The sequence below is a fragment of the Chrysemys picta genome, chromosome 2, assembly GCF_011386835.1.
Source record: "Chrysemys picta bellii isolate R12L10 chromosome 2, ASM1138683v2, whole genome shotgun sequence".
NCBI classification, from domain to species: domain Eukaryota; kingdom Metazoa; phylum Chordata; order Testudines; family Emydidae; genus Chrysemys; species Chrysemys picta.
Genome location: NC_088792.1, coordinates 34,156,357 through 34,177,971, shown reverse-complemented (window position 1 = coordinate 34,177,971; position 21,615 = coordinate 34,156,357). Strand labels below are relative to the sequence as shown.

The following is a 21,615-nucleotide window of genomic DNA, read 5'->3' as shown; positions in this document are numbered from 1 at the left end:
CTGGCCTGCATACTGAGATAGGAGATATGGAAGGAGAAGAGTGTGTAGTTTGCTCATTTATTTGCAGGCCCAGCTCTGTGAAGAGAACTATTGTCTTTCAGATAGCTCCTAAGGCCTTTTCTCATGTGGAGGCTTTTAGTAAGCAATCATCCAGATAGGAGAATATTATGACCCCTTGTCTGTGGAGGTGAGTTGCCACCACCGAGAGAACTTCGGAGAACACCATGGAGCCGTACACAGGCCGAAAGGGAGTACTTTGTATTGGCAATGATTTTGTCCCAGAACAAATCTGAAGGAGCTCCTGTGTGACGGGTGTATTGCAATGTGAAAATATGCATACTGGAGGTTGAGGGCTGAGAACCAGTCCCTTTGTTCTAGTGCTGGAATTATCGTTGCTAGAGTGACCATACAGAATCAGTGGGTTTTCACAAATTTGTTGAGTTTCCTTAGGTTCGGAATGGGTCCCTATCCTCTGGTTATTGTCTGGGTTAAGAAATAATGGGAGTAGAAGCCCTTCCCTCTGTGTTGTGTTCGTACTGGCTTTACAATACCCAGGTGCAGAAGATGGTTTACTTCCTGTCGCAGTAGGTGCTTGTGAGAAGGGTCCCTGAAGAGGAATGGGGACGGAGGGTTAGTAAGGGGATAGAGGTAAATTGGATTGAATAGCCAGTCTCAATAATTTTTAGTACCCATTAGTCTGACGTGATGGTCTGCAATGCTGGGTGGAATGGAGACAGATGGTCTTCAAAAGGATGTATGGTTGTGGATGGTTCCAGCACTTGAGAATTTGTAATGCATCTTGGGGCCTAGATCAAACCCTCAAAACTTTTGCTTAGAAGAGGGTTGCTGGGATATTGATGGCTGAGATGGGAGGGGTCTCAGTCTTGTGGGTCTCTGTCTATGTTTTTGAGGGTCATATTGCCTCTGTAGTTGTGTGTATGGCACAGATCTTGTTCTTTGCACAGAGTAGTATTTCTTCTGCTTCTTTCTTTGTATAGGCACGTAGATGCCTAAGGATCGAAGAGTCAACCTTGAGTCTTTTAGTGTGTGGAACGACTCATCTGTCTTAGGTTTTGCCTACACTACCATCTATGTTGACAAAACGTATCTCTCTCAGGGGAGTGAATATTTCACCCCTCTGAGTGACATAAGCGCTAGTGTGCACGGTGCTATGTCGACAATAGAGCTTCTCCCACTGACATAGCTTATGCCGCTCACAGGGGTAGTTTTTTTATGCTGACAGGAGAGCTCTCTCCCATCGGCACAGAGTGCCTTCAGCACACGTGTTGCAGAGGCGCAGCTATATTGGTGCCACCATAGCACTGTAAGTGTAGACATGGCCTTAGCTGTGAATGGCTACAGTCCTTCGAACGAGAGATCCTCAATGGTGGATTGTACCTCTTTGGGAAATCCAGAGAGGTGGGGCCAGGAAGCTTGGTGCATGACTAGGGCCACGGCGATGGAGTATGCCGCTATGTCCAGTCAGGCTTGTAAGACAGTTCGAGCTAGAAGGTGACCCTCCAAGATGACTGCTTTAAATTGCTCTTTTTTGTCCCCAGGGAGGTGATCAATAAATTCAGACATCTTTGAATACTTGGAGTGGTTGTATTTGGCCATTAATGCCTCATAATTGAACATCCTGAACAGTAAGGTTGCTGATGAGCAGGCCTTGCTCCCAAAGAGGTCTAGTCGTTTCCAGTCCCTATCATATGGAGTGGATCTAGAGTGATGTTGTCTGCCCCATTCATGCACAGCCTCTACTACCAGAGAGTTTGGTGTGGGATGTGAAAACAGAAATTCCATTCCCTTGGAAGGGACATAATATTTTTTGTCCGCTCTTTTACAACTGTTGCTGGGGTCTGCCAGATGATCTTGGCTGGGGCCAGGAGCTTCTCATTTATTGGGAGAGCAATCTTGGATGAAGTTGATGTTTGCAGGATGTCCAACAACTTATGTTGGGATTCGGCAATGTCTTCCAGTGGTATCTCTAGTGAGTGTGCAATCCTCTTAAACAACTCTGGGAATTGTTTAAAATCATCACCCATCATGGGTGGTGGGAACATGATGGCTTTGTCTAGAGAGGAGGATGAAAAATTGGCAGCTAGGGTGACTTCCTGATCAGAAATCTCTTCCAGTCCTTCGAGTGGCTCTTCCGTGCTTCAGAGGGTACGGGTACTGAGTGTGGTGGGGAATGTCTTGTTCTGTCCCTGTGATACTAAGAAGCTTAGAATAGTGTTGACGGTATGCCACCCATGGGTCCCAGTAGGGCCACTGATGTGGGAATGGCATTGCTGACAGCATCCATGGATGTGTGTACCACCCATATCTTTCAGGTCTGGAGTGGTGTTCAGGTTGTTCTAGTGGACCTGGTCTGATGACTATCTGAATGGGCAAGGAGTGACGTGAAAAGTAGATCTCCCCTTCCTAATCCTCCTCCTCATTACTGGTGAAAGGAAAAGCTGATTTACATAGTGGTGTAAGTTGGTAAGATAATGAGCATGCTGGAGTAACACTGGTGCCAAGGAGGAGAGATTCTGGTGCTGAAGAGACTAGGAGAAATTTTTGTGTTACTGAAAGAATCTTGGTACCAAGGAGGGTTTTGCTGGTGGTGCCGATGAAATTTCAGCAGTTGTTGGTACCAAGGACTGTGCACTATGAGTCAGGTGTCCATATGTCCCGATTTTATAGGGACAGTCCCGATATTTGGGGCTTTTTTTTAATATAGGTTCCTATTACCCCCACCCCCATCCTGATTTTTCACACTTGCTGTCTGGTCACCCTAGCTGGGAGCCATGGCAGCAGAAGGTGATGCCGTAGACTGCAGCACTGCTGGTCCCACATGTTTGAATGGCTCCAGCAGTACCAAGGAAGGGATGGCAAGTTTCCCTTTGCTGCTTCTCTCTGAGCCTGCCCGCTTAGGGTCTTTGGCTTGCATGGTACCTTTGGCACCTGAGGGTCCCGCCGGCTCAGACGTAATCGGCCTCAGTGTGGTCGGTACCATAGCATCTGAGAGGTCAGGGATCACCTCTTTTAGGCCTCAGGAAGGGGAGGTCGTAGCACATTTCTTGGCCATCTTTTTCGAGGAGTGCTCTTTCCTCTGAGATGGTGGTGGGGAATATCTTTCAGATGCTCCCACTGGAGACTGATGTCCTGGAGGAGTCCGTGATCCCAGATCGGATGCTGGGTGCAGAGACTTCTCCATAGGTCTTAAGATTATGGCAGTGGGAGCACTTTTGCGGTATGTGTGTCTTGCCAAGACAGCGGACACACTGGAGTGTCTGTCAGAAACCAGGATTGATTCCCAGCAAGCTAGGCAGCATTTAAAACCCAGGGATTCAGGCATGCCCCTTAGTAGAGTTTCTCCCATTGAGGGAAGGTATCTACGCTATACTAAAAGGTATAATAAGAAAAAATAAATGAGGAATATAAAAAGGTACCTAAATTAGTAACTAGCTAAACTGAGTTCTAAAAGCTACTAATCTAAACTAATTCTTAAACTAAAAGTAAACTCTGAGTCACTGCTGATTGCTCTGTCTCAAGCCAAGGGTGGGAGAGAAGGAATTGGGGGTTGGAGGGGGGAAGAAGGGAAGTTGGTCACACAGCACTATGTAACCGCCAGAGGAGGCACGAGACAGGGACAGCACATGTGTGACCCAACTAGGCACTGCTACTGAAATTCTCCAATCGCAGGCGCAGAGACGCAGATTCACCTAAAGTAGAGCATCCACAAGGACACTCCTCGAAGAAGAGCTGGGGGGGGCAGGTCTACATTACCGCTTAAGTTGATCTAACTAACGTCGCTCAGAGGTATGAAAAAGACGCCCCTCTGGGCAACGCAAGTTACAGTGACCTAAGCGCTGTCCACACCGGCACTATATCAGCAGGAAACTCTTTCTCAGCAACCTAGCTTCTGCCTGTCGCAGAGGTGGAGTAATTATGCCAACGGGAGAGCACTCTCCTGGCAGCAGAGACCATCTTCACCAGATGCGCTGCAGCTGCACTGATGTAGCACTTCTAGTGTAGACCTGTACATAGATAAGGTCAGGTGTACACTCTTGCCCTTCACCTCCTTTACTTCCATGAGGACAATTTTCCACAACAAAGCAATGGCTTTTGGAGTCATAACTCTCCACAGGACACTTTCTGCATACAAAAGGAGGAACCATACCACTTTAACTAAATTCTAAGCATTTTTATCCTTAGTGCAGTGCTGTCCAGTCTCACAATTTTAGGGTCAGTCTCAATAAATGTGATGTTTCTCTTTAAGCCCCAACTCGTAGAAATATATGAACATGAGAATTTCAGCTTACTTTCTGAAGTAAAGTTTCTAATCTCATGGTTGTGGAGAAAACTGGAAAACGTGACCTGAGCATAACCTAAATGTTCAAAAGCCAGAGGGTAAAAAAAAAATTAAAAATCCTTAAAAAAAATGATTTTTAAGTGTTTGGGGTTGGCAATGCTGTAAACAGCTCTGCAGAAAATGGTTTCTTTTTCCACCCTTCAATTGTTTTGGTCAGGTGCCCATCAAGTTAAAGAAAATTTAGTTAGCTAGGAAAATGAAGAAGAACAAACAGGAATTTATAGGCTGAGCCAGCTTCTATTTTGGAACAAGGAAAAAAAGTACCTGTAGCAATTTCCCAGAATCAAAGTACTTTCACATTTCAAGATACAATGCAGTACAAAGATTACATATAACACATAGATTCATATAGATTTCTAGAAAACAAACCACCTCCTGAAAGGCTCAAGGTGACTGACATTTTAAAAATACCAGCCAATTTACACACACGCAGAAAAAAGACAACTTTGAAAACCTGCAAAGGAAAAGACTTCCCCAGTACTCTAGCCACTGATCTCAAATAACAATACCCCCATTCCTGCCCTTAGCCCAGCACTCCCATCTCAAAAGCTTGGGGGAAAAGAACTGTCTTCAAAGTTAAAGAAATGTAAAGTTAAATAACTAAATGAAATAGTGGTAATCCAATGGCAACAATAGGTGTCAACTTCAATAATGATGGGTTCCTAATTCTAGGTACTAGTATGCGCATTACTGATTTTTGTCACATCTGGTTAATAAGATTACCTAATATTATACATAAACTGAACAATGCCGTGTATCCTAGAAAGACTGAATGAGGAGGAAAAGTATTGTAGATAGTTTTGCAAAGTTCTGGTAGAAAAATATTTACATTATATTTTCATTAGGCTTTTATTAATTCAAGAACTAAGGACTTTGAAGGTAATGATGAATTGCATCAGTACTTTGGATTCTGCAGAGACACTGATATGAAGTTCAATTCAGCTGAACGTACAGGGGAATAAAACCAAATGATTGCATTATTTTGCCTATTAGACATCGTGGTTGAGGTAATATCTTTTATTGGACCAACTTCTGCGGGTGAGAGAGAAAAGTCTCAGGACCTAAAGAAGAGCTCTGTGTAAGCGTTAAAACGTGTCTCTCTCACCCACAGAAGTTGGTCCAATAAAAGGTATTACCTCACTCACCTTGTCTTTCTAATATCCTGGGACCAACATGGCTACAGCTACACTGCATACAATAATTTCGCCTATGGCAGTATAAAATTTACATTACCTAAAACCAAGATTTAAATCAACCTGGCACACGTTTAAAGGACCTGGGCTGGGGGATGTCCAGGAACGCTGCCAGCTTTTCCGCCACCCTAGGCGGCGGAAGGTCCCACCGCCGAAATACCACCGCGGTCGCCGCCCCCCAAATCGCAGCGCCCGCGGTCACCTAATGGGTTGCACTGGCCTGACCAACCTGATTGCCTTCTATGATGAGATAACTGGCTCTGGGGAAAACAATCTTTGCACTAATTGTGAAAGAAAGGGAAATGTTGGCAGAGTAGGAACCACAGCTATCTGTCAACTGCGACAATAGAAATAATTTCAAGGGAAAATCTAAGCTGTATTTCTAAGTTCTGTGTAGTCCAGTGGTTCTCAACCTTTCCAGACTACTGAACCTCTTTCAGGAGTTTGATTTGTCTTGCTTCATGAAGTTTCACTTCATTTAAAAACTACTTGCTTACAAAATCAGACATAAAAATACAAAAGTGTCACAGCACACTATTACTAAAATATTGTTTACGTTCTCATTTTTACCATATAGTTATAAAATAAAATCAATTGGAATATAAATATTGTACTTACATTTCGGTGTATAGTATATAGCGTAGTATAAACAAGTAGTTGTATGTATGAAATTTTAGTTTGTACTGACTTCGCTAGTGCTTTTTATGTAGTCTGTTGTAAAACTAGACAAATATCTAAATGAGTTGATGAATCCCATGGAAGACCTCTGAATACCCCTGGTTGAGAACCACTGGTGTAGTCCTTCGTTAAACAGCTAGCAGAGAAAATTCTGTATACTTTTTTATGGACTCACATCTGTACCTGTCTCCGGTGTGTGCGTTCTGTTTTTTCTAAACCTAATTAATATAATTTTGCCTTATTGAATCAGGAGAACAATGCGTCATAGTGGCAAGTTTTATTATTTAAAAAAATTAAATTAAATACAAATTAAATTGCAGATCTAATACAATTTAAATCTCAAAAATAATGGAAAACTTTTAAATCAGAAGCAACAGGACACAAAACTCTTTTCCAATTCTACAAAATTGTTTCCTATATTGTATTATATTCTGTAGAAGACCACTAGTTCCTAGGAGAAGAATAAATGGCTAAGTAATTGACGAAAGTGTTCCCATAGTGAACCACTCATATTGCAGATTCCAGATGCTCAACATTCTTGACATCAGAATGGAAAAATTTACTGTTAGTCTAGAGAAATTTAATATCACCATTCTTGTCATATCCTTCATAGCTTCATTATTAGGACAAGCCTGTGGAAGCTATAAACCAATGCTAAATGATAAAAAAATATGGTCTCTGCGTTCCATCACTCTTACATATTACAAGAAAACATTTAACTTTGTTAGGAGTAGTATAAGAAAAAAACTTCAGAAAGCTGAGACGAATGGATGAGCATTTACTTTCATTTGTTAATTAGTTTTCTGAATTAGTGTGCTGTATAATAATGCCATGCTTAAAACCAAGCTTTTTACTATAACTAAGGGGTAATAAACCCTAAAGAACATATCTAAGCCCAGAACAACACTGTAAAATTTTATTGTATTAATAAACTGGGACACATGAACCTTTAAATTTTCCACTTTGTCAAAGGTAAAATAATCAGCACTGTTTGCTGCCATTTATAACAAGCTTACTTTTTCACATTTAAAGTATACTTTTACAGTTCTACAAAGGATCAGACAACATTTTAGTTACCCAAAATGAAATAACAGAATTTGTGCTTTTGTTGCTTGTTATGTTGACATCATTTGCTACTGTACAGTAGTCAAAGTCACTAACATTGACTATCTGAAAAAAATATTTGCGAAGATGGTATTTAAGATTAGTGTGTGTATACAAGCTGCAGTAAAAAAAACAAGTGTATACAGTATGTGCATGCATTAAGATAGACTAATCTCTCAGGCCTCAATGATGCGAAGACTTGCATACATGTTTAATTTTATGGAGTGTGGGCAGTCCCACTGATATACGTTGGACTACCCACAGTCCATAAAGTGCAGGATCAGGGCAACAGTGATTAACTCATTCCTACATTTAAAAGTGACTTTTTAAAACAACTGCATATTTTGTTTTCCGCAAATTCACTACCAGTCTGATTTTCAGAGGAACTGAACACAGTCCACAGTTCACAATGAAGTCTGTGACTGCTGAGGGTGATCAGTAGGTTTACCAGATAGCAACTGTGAAAAAACGGGACAGGGGTGAGGGGTAATAGGCACCTATATAAGAAAAAGTCCCCAAAAATGGGACTGTCCCTTTAAAAACAGGACATCTGGTCACTCTTTTCTATTTGGAAAAAATACCAGGCTACTGGTTTTTTAGCTTTAAGAAATAGTCAAATTTTGATATCCTTATGAGTGGTATATCGTAAACAGAATTTCAATGTTAATATTGATTTTATTTAAGTTTCATTTTGCTGTTTTCTGGTTAATAATGAATTGCAATTTTGTCATAAATGATTTCAAAGGGCAAGACTGCAAACCTATTCAGGACAGTAAAAACCAACATGCAGAACTTTTTTAAACATGAAGTTTGTAGCTATCTTTCATTACTCTGAATTACATTAATTTGAGAACCTATCTGAAAATAATGTTATAATAGAAAACGTTGAATGTGAGTTCTCCAGATTTTAAAAAAAAAGTGTATTTAAATTAAGTTCTCCTTCTTGTAAAATGAAAGACTTTAGTTTTAGTATTTGACTACAGGAGGTAAATATTTGCAGTTGTTCGAAACAGTTACTGGTCTTTTAGGATTTGTCTTAACAGGGACATTTCAGATTTACCAGTTCATTTTGAGTAGGGTAACCAGATAGAAAGTGAGAAAAATCAGGACAGTGGTGGGGAGTAATAGGCACCTATATAAAAAAAAGCCCCGTATATTGGGACTGTCGCTATAAAATCGGGACATCTGGTCACCCTAACACTTAGTTGAGCTGAATAGTTTATTTCCATTTGCATTCATATAGTGGAGGACAGAACGCTGCAGAGACCCTATACCTATACTGAGCTGATCACCAATGTGGTTTTAAAATAAACTAAGAAGATCTAAACATAGTTGCTAGACACTAATATCAGCAGGCATCATATTCTGTAAATTAATCAAGTCTACTTGGACTACCACTTTAAAATACTATGCAAAGCTGCAATAGCAACAAAATAATGATAGTACTGACTTACTGTGACCTAGTGAGCACAAACTAACACAGTGGAAACGCTCATGCAAAGATCCCAAGATACCTTTTCAAAAATGCCAATGCCTTTACCCCCACCCCAAGCCCGCAAAGGAAGTTTGCATACTGTGGTATCCAGAATGCTCTTAACAAATTGACTGGCCACTTGTATAGACATCCGCTGTGATGAGTCATTCACTAAATATCTGCATCTAAGTCCTCATCAACACCAAAGAGGTATCTGGCATATAATAAAAAAAAATTCATTCCAGCATTAGGTTGTTTGGGAGAGACTCTCACTGAGCATGCTTAATGCACTAACTAAGTCAGTACTATCATTATTTTGTTGCTATTGCAGCTTAATGCACTAACTCTAAATTCACAGCATTTGCAAGAGGGAGTGAGGGACTGGCACTGGGGAGGAGTGGTATGGAATACCTAATGTGGCATTTTACAGTTGCAAAAAAAGGAACAACAGTTTCCCTTTAAGGACTGAATGAAGCCTTCCAAGAGCAGAGGTCAAGGCTATTTATTACTGAACTGAGCCCAAAGCTACTGGAAAACTTAATTTGATTACCATGAACCTCAGTTTTCATACTATGTTCCCCAGTGTATCAAAAGGTCCTGTGATCAGTAGGATTTCATGCATCAATCAGGAAGATGTTCATGTAAGTTGTATTTCAGGCATTAAAAATGTACTGTGAAGCTGGACATATCACTTACTATACTGAAGGAAAAAATGTCTCACTGAACGAGTGTAACACTTAGCACAAGCAAAAGTTATGTGCTCAAATCAGTAAGAAGATATACGCACATTTCAAAATAGTCCATTAGACATAATGTCTCAAGGATATGTTTAGGCAAAATACAACAGTGATTTGAATGAATCGCAAACATTTCACATATTCCTAACATTGAAATCCATAGAGTACAATAAATTCCTTTACACAGGTTTCTTATCACAAGAGAGCAAAAGAATATTTGAACATTTGTAGCTGTTCCATGTCGAGCAACTGGAAATTATTATGGAAGGCTTTCAGTGACTATTAGTACTAAATGTCACTTAAATTAACAGTTTTAGGACTAACAGTAAAACAGCCAGTCCTTGACCTGAAGCTGGGCTGAAAAGCCACAGCACCTTTCCTCTGACAGTTGATGTATACAATACTCTGCAGCTAATCTAGGTTCTGGCATTCTTACATTTTACACTACAACATAATAGTCTGCTCTAGTCAACGGACAGCCGGCATGACCAGAAACTGTCAAACTGTTCATGTGATTATAGCTTTCTGTCTTACAAAAACAGCAATTTCTTAATCTTTTGGTCAAAAAACAACTCTCCCTGCTATTAGTTAAAGCTATTTCACAACTAAAGTTTCCTTGCTGCTTCTTTAAAAAAGATTAAGTAAAAACTGTTCCCGTTGTCAAATGTTACAAGTTAAAGGTAAGATTGTATCTAAGTAATTTAATAGTTTTAAGACACTTACCATTGGTAAATATAACAGCACACATCTTTAATTCCACATTGCTTGATTGAATCTATCACAGATGTTTTTAAAAGGATTAACTCACTTAGAGAAGTTTTGAAAATTTGTTCAGAGTGGTATGAAATTACTAACCACTATGAAGATGTTGTTAATCAAGTAACTAAGGTTCAGGTACAGTTTTTACATCACATTGTTATTTTTAAGGATTAAATCTGATAACAATTACTGCTAGCCAGGTATAACTTAGCTTCCTACATCTTTCATATTAACGCAAGCCTACATATCATTTAATGCCTCTGGCTGCTAGAGACAGAGATCATTCCAGAATCAAGGATGACAGCCTAGCCCCATTGAAGCCAAGGAGAGTTGTCTCAACTGGCATAAATTTTCAGACCGACTTTACTTCCAGTGGTCCGTAAATTTAGGAAAGTGGTATTGTAACCTGAACGATAGTGTAACTAGAGGTAGTTGCATATTACATTTGCTGTGGAGCCCCTATGCAACTTTCACACCTGAAAATGTTGGCAGTAGTCCACTGAGTATTTCATGATAAACATAAAGCACAATTAACAGCTTCACGTTAGCAAATACAGGCTTTACCACTTTATTGTAATATGAAATTTTAGTGGCAGATCTCAGCAGCTCTGACCAAGGGTTGCAAGACTTCACTGCACTGTAACCCTGTAACCTGACAGTCCACTAGAGCAATGGTCCTGAACCATGGGTTCACGTGTAGTTCTTAGGGGTACACAGAGGTTTTCAAGAGGGTACATCAATTCATCTAGATATTTGCCTAGTTTTACAAACAGGCTACAAAAAAAGTACTAGTGAAGTCAGTACAAACTAAAATTTCATACAGACAATGACTTATTTATACTGCTCTATATACTATACACTGAAATGTAAGTACAATATTTATATTCCAGTTGATTTATTTTATCATTATATAGTAAAATAAGAAAGTAAGCAATTTTTCAGTAATAGTGTGCTGTGACACTTCTGTATTTTTGTCTGATTTTGTAAGCAAGTAGTTTTTAAGTGAGGTGAAACTTGGGGGTACACAAGACAAATCAGACTCCTGAAAGGGTACAATAATCTGGAAAAGCTGAGAGCCACTGCACTAGGGAACAAACAGCTCTTCCCACCACAGGCCTTTCCTTTATTACTTTTCCTCACCTTCCTTTCTCCCAGTTTCACACCAGTGTACTTAGACTTCTGGCCATCACCTCTTCTACATATCCTACAGGATGGAGAACTGTCTTATCTGCAGTCTCCTGGCTCTCTCTGATATCTAGTGCATTAGCAGAACAGGACCTGCTGTCCTCTCTTCTGGGACCTCCCCTCTATTCACCTCTGAAGTGCCCCAGGAATCTCCCCCCTCCATGTCTCTCTCTCAGCTCTACCACCATCAGCTTTCCCCTGCAACACAAATATTTCAGAGACTCTTTGGGAATGAAAGTGTTAAGTCAAAAGTAGGACCAAATAAATTAAAATAAATGATGTAGTATTAAATAAAGGGAGTAAATTCTAAGTACTAAAGTGGTAGAAAAATCTTTCAGTGCCAGTGAACACAGGTATCTAAACTTTGTCAGTGTTTGCAGTTCTCTCTGTTTGGGAGATGAAGCTACTCATAAATCCATAATACACCTCTACCCCAATATAACGCTGTCCTCGGGATCCAAAAAATCTTACCGCTTTATAGGTAAAACTGCGTTATATCGAACTTGCTTTGATCCGCCAGAGTGCGCACACACACACACCCGAGCCGCTGGTTTACTGCGTTATATCTGAATTCGTTTTATATCGGGTTGCATTATATCGGGGTAGAGGTGTAAACAAAAATTGTTATACTAATATAACATTCCAGTGAAATGTTTATATAGCATACAATGCAGCACATAAACAATGCTGCAGCTCCAGAGGGTTCAGAGCAGAATTCTGCAACAATCATAAAATATGGCACTATTAGTAGTCTAGAACAGTGGTCTCCAAACTTTTTTTGACTGTGCACCCCCTGTAACCCTAGTAAAAAATTTCTGAACACGCACTCCCTGCCGCGCCGGCTCTACCATTTTTGCCACCCCAATAAATAAATAAATAAATAAATAAATAAAAAATAAAAGGCGCTCGGACTCCCGCCAAAACTGCCGAAGCAAAAAAATTAAAAAGCACTCCTCACTTTGGAGACCACTGGTCTAGAAAAACAATACTGCTATTTTTGAAAATTTCAAAGCTTTATTTTGCATTACAAAACAGACTGAGAAAGAGAAGGGTTTTTGTTTTTAAAATCTATTTGAAAAATGTGTATTCTTTTTAAATGTCTAAAAATGACAGATCTGCATCCATTGTGTACTCAATTTATATGCTTGTATTACTGACAAAGGCCTTGGCTACACTTGCGAGTTGCAGCGCTGTAAAGCCGCCCCCAGCACTGTAACTCACTCCCCGTACACACTGCCAAGGCATTTGCAGCGCTGTATCTCCATGGTTGCAGCGCTGCATGTACTCCATGTTCCCTGAGAGGAATAGCGTGTATTGCTCTACCGCTGCACCGAGAAGAGGAACCAAAAGGAGAACGCGGCATGCCAGAATGAAGCCACGGAGTGGCTCTTAAAGGTTAGGGAGCACCAAGCAGTCACACTCCAGGTGATGCTAGCACTTCAAAGCAAGCAGCTCCACGCTCACCCTCCCCTGCAGCTGCTGTCGCAAAACTCTTTGCCATGTGCCCCCCCCCCGACACCGCCAACACGCTCTTATCAACCTCCTGGCTCCAGTCTATACCCACAGCATTCCAGTCCTCCCCCGTCACAGTCTAGCACTGCGGACTCCCACTACCCCCTGCACTCAACACCCATCCCTCTGCAGTTTGATCCTGCTGAAGTACAGTACCTGCTGCATTGTACTCCAAAGGAGAAGATTGGATCTGATCCCTGGACATACACAAATCTTTAGCTGTCCCGTGACCTCTCCTCCTCCTGGGACCTTCCCTTCCCCCAACCACCTCACCGCTGATGGTTTTCTTTGTTTGACTCTTTCCTCCAGTTGTTGTCTTTTAATACAAGAACTGTGTTTGTTTGAAAGCAATCTTTATTCTATTAACTGAAAGCAAAAAGAGCCCTGCAAAGCAACATAAAATTATGTTAAACCCTCGTATTGCATCATGTGCACCAATCACCTCCTAGAATTACAAGCACTGCACTCCCAAGAATAGCAACAAATATTAGTGGCTTTCAGCTTCAAATTGCTGCCTCAAGGTATCCCTGATCCTTATGGCCCTGCACTGTGCCCCTCTAATAGACCTGATCTCTGGCTGTTCAAACTCAGCCTCCAGGCACTAAGCCTCTGCAGTCCAGCCCTGAGTGACGCTTTCACCCTTCCCTTCACAAATATTATGGGCTGTACAGCACGCAGTTATAAGCATAGGAATATTGTCATCGGCCAGGTCCAACTTCCCATATAGACAGCGCCAGCTGGCTTTTAAACGGCCAAAGCACACTCAACGGTCATGCTGCACTTGCTCAGCCTGTTGTTTTTTCATAGATTCATAGATTATAGGACTGGAAGGGACCTCGAGAGGTCATCGAATCCAGTCCCCTGCCCGCATGGCAGGACCAAATACTGTCTAGATTTTTTTTGAACTGCTCCTTGCTGCTGTCAAATTGCCCTGTGTATGGCTTCATAAGCCACAGCATTAAAGGGTAGATGGGGTCTCCCAGGATCACAATGGGCATTTCAACTTCCCCTATGGTGATCTTCTGGTCCGGGAAGAAAGTCCCTGCTTGCAGCTTCCTGAACAGGCCAGTGTTCCGAAAAATGCGTGCGTCATGCACCTTTCTGCACCAGCCTCTGTTAATGTCTGTGAAATGCCCACGATGATCCACAAGCACCTGGAGAACTATTGAGAAATACCCCTTGAGATGAATGTATTCGGTGGCTAGGTGGTCTGGTGCCAGAATTGGAATATGCGTGCCATCTATTGCCCCTCCGCAGCTAGGAAAGCCCATTTGTGCAAAGCCATCTACAATGTCACGCACATTGCCCAGAGTCACGGTCTTTTGGAGCAAGATGCAATTAATGGTCCTGCACACTTCCATCAACACGAGTCCAACGCTAGACTTTCCCCACACCAAACTGATTAGCAACCGATCGGTAGCAGTCTGGAGTAGCCAGCTTCCACAGTGCAATTGCCACGTGCTTCTCCAACGGCAGGGCAATGCTCATTCTCGTGTCCTTGCATCACAGGGCTGGAGCAAGCTCATCACACAGTCCCATGAATGTGGCTTTCCTCATGCGAAAGTTCTGCAGCTACTCCTCGTCATCCCAATGTGATCCCACAACTCAGTGCTTGTTTCCCGAGCCCAAAAGCGGCATTCCCTGTGGTCAGCTCCTCCATGAATGCCACAAGCAATCTTGTGTCGTAGCTACTACACGTGGCAAGATCAATGTCACACTCCTCTTGCCTTTGTAGTTTAAGGAATAACTCCACTGCCACTTGTGACGTGTTGGTCAGAGTGAGCAGCATACTGGTGAACAGTTCGGGATCTATTCCTGCAGCCCAAAGAGGCAGGGCGCACAGTACATAAACCATTGAAAGATGACACCAAATGTGGACGGAAGCACAGGGATTGCTGGGATACGAAGCAATGCATCACGGGTCATTGGGACAGGACCCAGGATGCCCCACGACCCCCTCCGCCTCCCATAAGTCTTAGCAGCAGAAGAGAAAGAGGTGCTCTGTGGAACAGCTGCTCAGAGTGCACGGCTCCGAATACCACTGCAAGTGCCGCAAGTGTGAACACGCTATTGCGCAGGCAGCTGAAAGTGTGAACACACAACAGCGGTTTCCCTTCAGCGTGCTCTCCCCTTAGCGCTGTAACTGCCAGCGCTGTAACTCTGCCAGTGTAGACATGCCCTAAGTAAGGGCTAATGCAGGACACGGGGGAGTGAAGAAGTTTGTTTTCATTATTAGGTGTTTTAGCTGGTTAATTGCTTGTATGAAATCACCTTTCCTACCTTAAAGGCAAATTTGGGCCCAGTTGCTATTTGACCCCATTAAACAGCACACTAATTTGGGATCAAATTCTCACAGTTTGGAGCAGCTCAGATTCCATTACGTCTCACAACATACAATTCATGTTTACGTAGTGGGGTGGCGAAAGAGTGTTCGCCCGCCTGGGACTAGCACAGACAACAGAACTCTACATTCTGATTTAAGTCAAAGAGCTGGAGTACTAGAAGCAAAATGATAGCAGTGTGTATCAGGTCAGGGGCTGGAAGGGTTATATTAAAACCAGGATAGAAACCTCCCCAAAAACCTAAAACATCTTCCTATCCTGCAAACAGTAGCTGTCCTCCCTGCAGGGAAAGGGTGGAAGAATAATCCCTTCCTCCAGAATCTGAGCCTTTGCTCGAGTAAAGAGGTGCACTTTAAACCTTGAAGTGCTAAACAAATTGTATCTGGCCCAAAGTCAAAAAATTATTTCAGCAGTAAGACACAGATGGCATAATCATCCTTATTAATATGTTTCTTGGGCTTGTGGGGACAACTAAGCTTTTGTCATTGATCATAATTATGAAATGGGTGCTTTGAACTTCACATGTATAAAATATTACAATACATGTGCTCTAGAAAAAGCCACACATTTTAATATTGAGGAATTAATTTTTCATACCTTTCTCCAAGCCATTTTATTTATTCACAGATTCATTATGTCCCCCTCACCACCACCTCTGGATACATTTATTTAAGTAATTAAGTAAGCCACACTGGTTATATTAGATACCAACAGTCACCCATCACTCCACGGCCCATCTCTGCTCACTACTTGAAATACTCTGAACACTAGAAAATATTTGGCCAAATACCAGTAAATGACCTTAAGTGGTGCTCTGAAGGTCAGCAAAGGCAGGTGGACAAAGCAAGAAAGCACCAAAGCAGAAGATCCTCCACAGCAAACACTCCATAACTAGTGCTCCATAATTCAAAGCTAGAGATCAACATGGGCAAACTAGCTGGCCTCAACTGTCATGCTAGTGGAATGTGGTATATTAGGGGAGGGAGGGGAACAAATTCCTGAAATCCAGCAAGAGCAGTAGGAGTCAGAGGAAGGAAAGAAGGAAAAGGTTAATTTTAATTTTATCTGGAGAAAATCTGGATTGGTAGCAAAAAAACTATCTCTGCTCCATAAAATCCAGTTAGACTTGTAACCAAATGCAACTCCTCATGCATTTTGGAATCCCCCCTTTTCACAATCCTCCCATTTCTAATTGTGTATTCAAAGGAAAGAGAACAAGATTAAGAGGCAGGAATTCCAAAGTTCTAATTCTGGCTTTGTCAAAGACTTATGGTGTCTCTTTGGGCAAAATGACTCACTTTATCTTGCTGCTTCAGTTTCCTCTACTCTAAAATGGGGAGAAAAAATACTTATTTAGTGCATAGGGCTGCTATGAAGATTAGCTGGTATTGATACACCTTTGAGCATACAATATTAAGTATTATTAGTAAATAGGATCAAAGAAATGTAGGGCTGCAAGGGACCTCAAGAGGTCATCTAGTCTGTCCCCCCACTCTGAAGCACAATTAAATACATCCAGACCAACCCTGGATGGATGTGTGTCTAACCTGTTCTTAAGAGCCTCTGGTGAGAGGGAATCACATCTCCCTAAGTAAGCTGCTCCAGTGCTTAACTATCCTTAGAGTTAGAAAGTATTTTTATAATCTCTAACCTAATCTCTCTTGCCACAAACAAAATCAATTACTTCTTGTCCTACTCTGGGTGGACATGGAAAACACTTCACAACTACCTTTTGCATATTCAGAGACTTATGTCCCCCTCAGTGTTCTCTTCTCCTGACTAAAGATGCCCAATTCGTACAACCTTTCCTCATAAGTAATTTCCTCTAAATATCTTATTTTGTTGCTCTCTTCTGGACTCTCTCCAATTTGTTCACATCTTTCTTAAAGAGTGGTACCCAAAACTGGACATGTTACTCCAGCTGAGGCCTCATCAATGCTAAGGAGAGTGGAACAATTACTTTCCATGTTTTACATACAACACTCTTGTTAATACACCCCAGAACAACATTTGGCTTTTTCTCAACAGCACCACACTGTTGACTCAGATTCAATTTTGGATCCACTATAACCCGTGGACTCTTTGCTGCAGTACTGGTGCTTAGCTAGTTATTCCCCATTTTGTATTTGGGCATTTGATTTTTCCTTCCTAAAAGTGTCAGCAAGGTAGAACTTACGCCTCTGTCTACATTCAAGATACTTTAGTATTCTTGAAAAGGGTAAAACTTTGGAACGGTAAGAAAAAAATCGTTATAACTGTACAGTAACTCCTCACTTAAAGTCGTCCCGGTTAACATTGTTTCGTTGCTGATCAATTAGGGAACATGCTCGTTTAAAGTTGTGCAATGCTCCTGTCTAACATCATTTGGCAGCTGCCTGCTTTGTCCACTGCTTGCAGAAAGAGCAGCCCGTTGCAGCTAGCTGGTGGGGACTTGTAACCAGGGTGGACCGGCAGCCCCCCTATCAGCTCCCCGCTCCCCTAAGTTCCCTGTGCTGCAGCTGCCCATCAGGCTATCAATTGCTGGCAGTTCAGGTGTCCCTCCCCCCCCCGCCATGTGGTGCTTCTGCCCTCTGCCATGGAGCTGCTCCCAGAGACTCCTGCTTGCTATGCAGGGGGGAAGGAGGAGGGCTAATGTCAGGGTGTCCCCCTCCCCCCTGCTCCTGCACCCCACTTACCCCTTATCCATATAGAGCAGGGAGGGGACACAGATGGAGAAAGACATAGAGAGCTTGGGGCAGCAGCTGCTGTCTCAACTTCCTGATCCACTTAAAAAGGCAATGCACTTAAGAGTGGGTCAGCTTGCTTAAAGGGGCAGTGTGCATCTCTCTCTCCAAGGTGTGTGTCTGTCTCTGTCTGCTATGCTGTCTCCTCTCCCTCGTGTTCGTGCTGCCTTGTGTGAGAGGCTACATTAACAACGTGTTAACCCTTGAGGGCTCAGCCAAGTGCTAGTTCATCGTTTAGCAGCAAGGCATTCCCTGGGAAATATTCCACCCGCTAACTTCACCACCTCAACCAAGCTTCACAATCATCATAGCTGTGAACAGTATTACATTGTTTGTTTAAAACTTATACTGTGTGTATATCTATATAATATATAGGCTTTTGTCTGGTGAAAAACATTTCCCTGGAACCTAACCCCTCCCATTTACATTAATTCTTACGGGGAAATTGGATTCGCTTAACATCGTTTCACTTAAAGTCGCATTTTTCAGGAACATAACTACAACGTTAAGCAAGGAGTTACTGTATTGCCACCGCATACACTCAGCCCTGGTCTACACTGGGGGGAGGGATCGATCTAAGTTATGCAACTTCAGCTACATGAATAATGTAGCTGAAGTTGACATACTTAGATCGGCTTACTGTGGTGTCTTCACCGCGGTGAGTAGACTGCTGCCGCTCCCCCCGTCGACTCTGCTTGCGCTTCTCGCGGCGCTAGAGTACAGGAGTTGACGGGAGAGGGCTCAGGGGTCAATTTATCGCATCTAGACTAGACATGATAAATTGATCCCTGCTGGATCGATCGCTGTCCGCCAATCCAGCAGGTAGTGTAGACATACCCTCAATGATGGAAACTGAACCTTTATGTGCGATAGCAGGAGTGGGGGCGGGGGGGAAATCTGAAAATTAATTAATTTTTTTAAGAGAAAAATCAAAACTAAATAGTTTGTGTTCAGAAATAACTCCACTTGTATCTGTAACTCAAATAAAGGACAGTCTAGACTGTTTCACACATTAGGCCATGTAAAATGACTTAATTCCTTTTTCTTAAAATAAATAAATAAATAACGCCACCAAGAGGAGACAGTGACTGAAAAGAAATTGTTCAGATGAACACATAATCTGAAGGATTTTATTTTTTAACTGTGATGTTTAGTGTATTTACATTAAGTAAGGGGAGAAGAGGTTAAACTTAAAAATGTGTTCAATTAGATGACTGTAATTAATTATCTTTCTGTAGATAAAGATTGTAGATTTCACAACTAAGACAAGGGGGAAACATATAGTCCTTTTAGGCTTGCGTACCTGTGTCACTTCCAGATCCAGTTGATAAAGCTGGCATGATTTAGTCTACAGACTATCACACAAGAACGTTAGAATAGTGCTCCACAGCCAGAAGGCAGCAGTTAATTTCAGTTCAGCTGCCTGCAGCCAAGTTTTCTACAAAGATTTATGCAATCTCCAAGATTCCCCTAGAAAGAACAGAAACATAATTTTACAATAAAGAACACTGTTAAACCATAAATTATTGCAGCTTAAGTACGTCAAAAAAAATTAAAACTTGATCTGAGTGGCTAGCAGTCTCCTCAAAATACTGTCCTAGTTATCAAGTCAAATCATTATTGCTAAAGGAGCTTTTGATTTCATTTGATGCTCTCAATTAAAACAAGAGAGAACATTGTTTTTATATTAAGACTTTTTCCAAGATGAAGCAAGTTTGTTTTCTTCAGTCCAGTCTTTAATCCTATGCTGCTGTAAAAATAATTTATTTCCCTCACTAAAATTACACATTTTAACCCTACAATGTCAAATATTTTGGAAATAAAAAGGCTGTTTTTCCAAAACAGTAAATACTTTAAATTGCTCAAAGTTTATGACTACTTTACCAGAAGAACCTCTGTTTAGTCTAACACTAATTTATACAAGGCCTCCACTTAACTTCCGATTCCATCATATCTCTTCAATTCATTTAAAATCTGAAGTACAACCTGTGTTTACTGTCTGGAGCATAGATCCAAACTTCAAGTGAAATTGTACAAATAGTACTGTGTGGGGCAGGTCCTCAACACGTATAAATGGTCATAGCTCCACTGACTTCAATGGAACTGTGACCATTTACACCAGCTGAGGATCTGACCCTGTATATTTACTGCTAGAAAGTCATACTGATAATATATATTTTTAATTACTGCCAATTTAAACTTTTAGTCTATTTCTGATCAGTTCTTTCAGAAAAATAGAGAACCATTATGAGAGAGATATAATTGAAATGAAGACCAAGATTTAAGTACAAAAGACAATGTTAAAATAGGATTGGATTTCTTTTTCGCTGATTTGTATTACAGAGTTAAGACTGCTAGTGTTAACTCATAGTGGAGCAGACCAAGGTAGGGACAGAGAGATTTGAAATCAAGATTATATTTTCTCTAGATTCTGGAAAATAAAATACGTTATCTAAATAAGAAATCAGAATGGCTCCAAGTTTTCATAAGAATGTATATACAGGAAAGATGTTTTTTGTTTTTGTTTTAAAAACATCCACACTATTAATCAGAATGGTTCTCTTTTGAAGTTATCCTGGTCCTGACGGTGCATAGTTTGGACACTCTTGTATACACAGATTCTTTAAAGGTTAAAGCACAAGTGCCATAACCGTTGGGAATTGTTCAATATTTTGTCCTCCACACATGAAAAAACCCTCTACAAGTATTATAATTTATCATGGACTGTTTGTCAGATTTTGTTTAGTAAATTATAATCCATTTTTAGTTATAAAGACAGGGTTGCCAACATGCTCCAAACTGAACTTGTTATTAAAATAAGTATTTAAAAAAAAAAGTAAGTTTGCCAAAAGCAAAGTTTTATATGCTAACTTTCAGACTTAAAAAAAAAATTACTGGTTTGTTTAAATTACACATACAGGGTAAAGTTATCTCCCCCTAAGAACTTGTTTTAAACCGTAAAGGCTGACAAGCTTTATTGCACCAGCAGAAACATCCACTTTTTGGTAAATACAATGGATTTTTAAGAATATAAAAAATGAAGACCTAATATTTTACTTGAATTAGACAGCATATTGAAGATTTGATTTTAAGAGATTGTGGGAAAGAGAAAAATAAGTTTTCACTAAACGATGCATCAACTTCCAAGCAAATATATTGTATTAATATTGAACAAAGGCATTATTTTCAAGTCAATGACAACTCCATTAATTCATACCAAATGCAAAATTTGAAACAGAGAAAAGAAAGGTTAGCACTCAAGGCCGACAAAGATTTCCTTATGATGCTAGAGTTACAAAACATCTATTTGCAAGTGAAGCCAAACTTCAGTTTAGAAAAAAAAATACTGACATCTACGCCAAGGACACACTGTACAAATTAAGAAAAAGCACAGATTCAATTTTTACTTTTTTATACATATAAATTTCATAAAGAAAGATACAAGTTTTAAATTCAGTTATGATCCCCCAATCAGAATATGACTATCCTTATCTGAAGGATGTCAGCTATCTGATAGAGAACAGGTTTTTCCATTTCCATGAGCTTAT

At 40.9% G+C, this 21,615-nt stretch overlaps 1 protein-coding gene across 10 annotated transcripts in view; it reads right to left on the bottom strand.

The window, feature by feature from the left end:
• The window catches only part of MPP7 (MAGUK p55 scaffold protein 7), a 264,560-nt gene that overhangs the window by 161,815 nt on the left and 81,130 nt on the right, over positions 1-21,615 (bottom strand). For all 10 annotated transcript variants that reach the window (XR_010599110.1, XR_010599111.1, XM_065586862.1 and 7 more), the window contains one exon: positions 19,371-19,537. Coding sequence is in view for 8 of the 10 variants with exons in the window: in XM_065586862.1 (XP_065442934.1) it covers positions 19,371-19,407 (37 nt within the window). In the remaining 2 variants the exon portion in view is untranslated. The remainder of the gene's footprint in view (positions 1-19,370; positions 19,538-21,615) is intronic.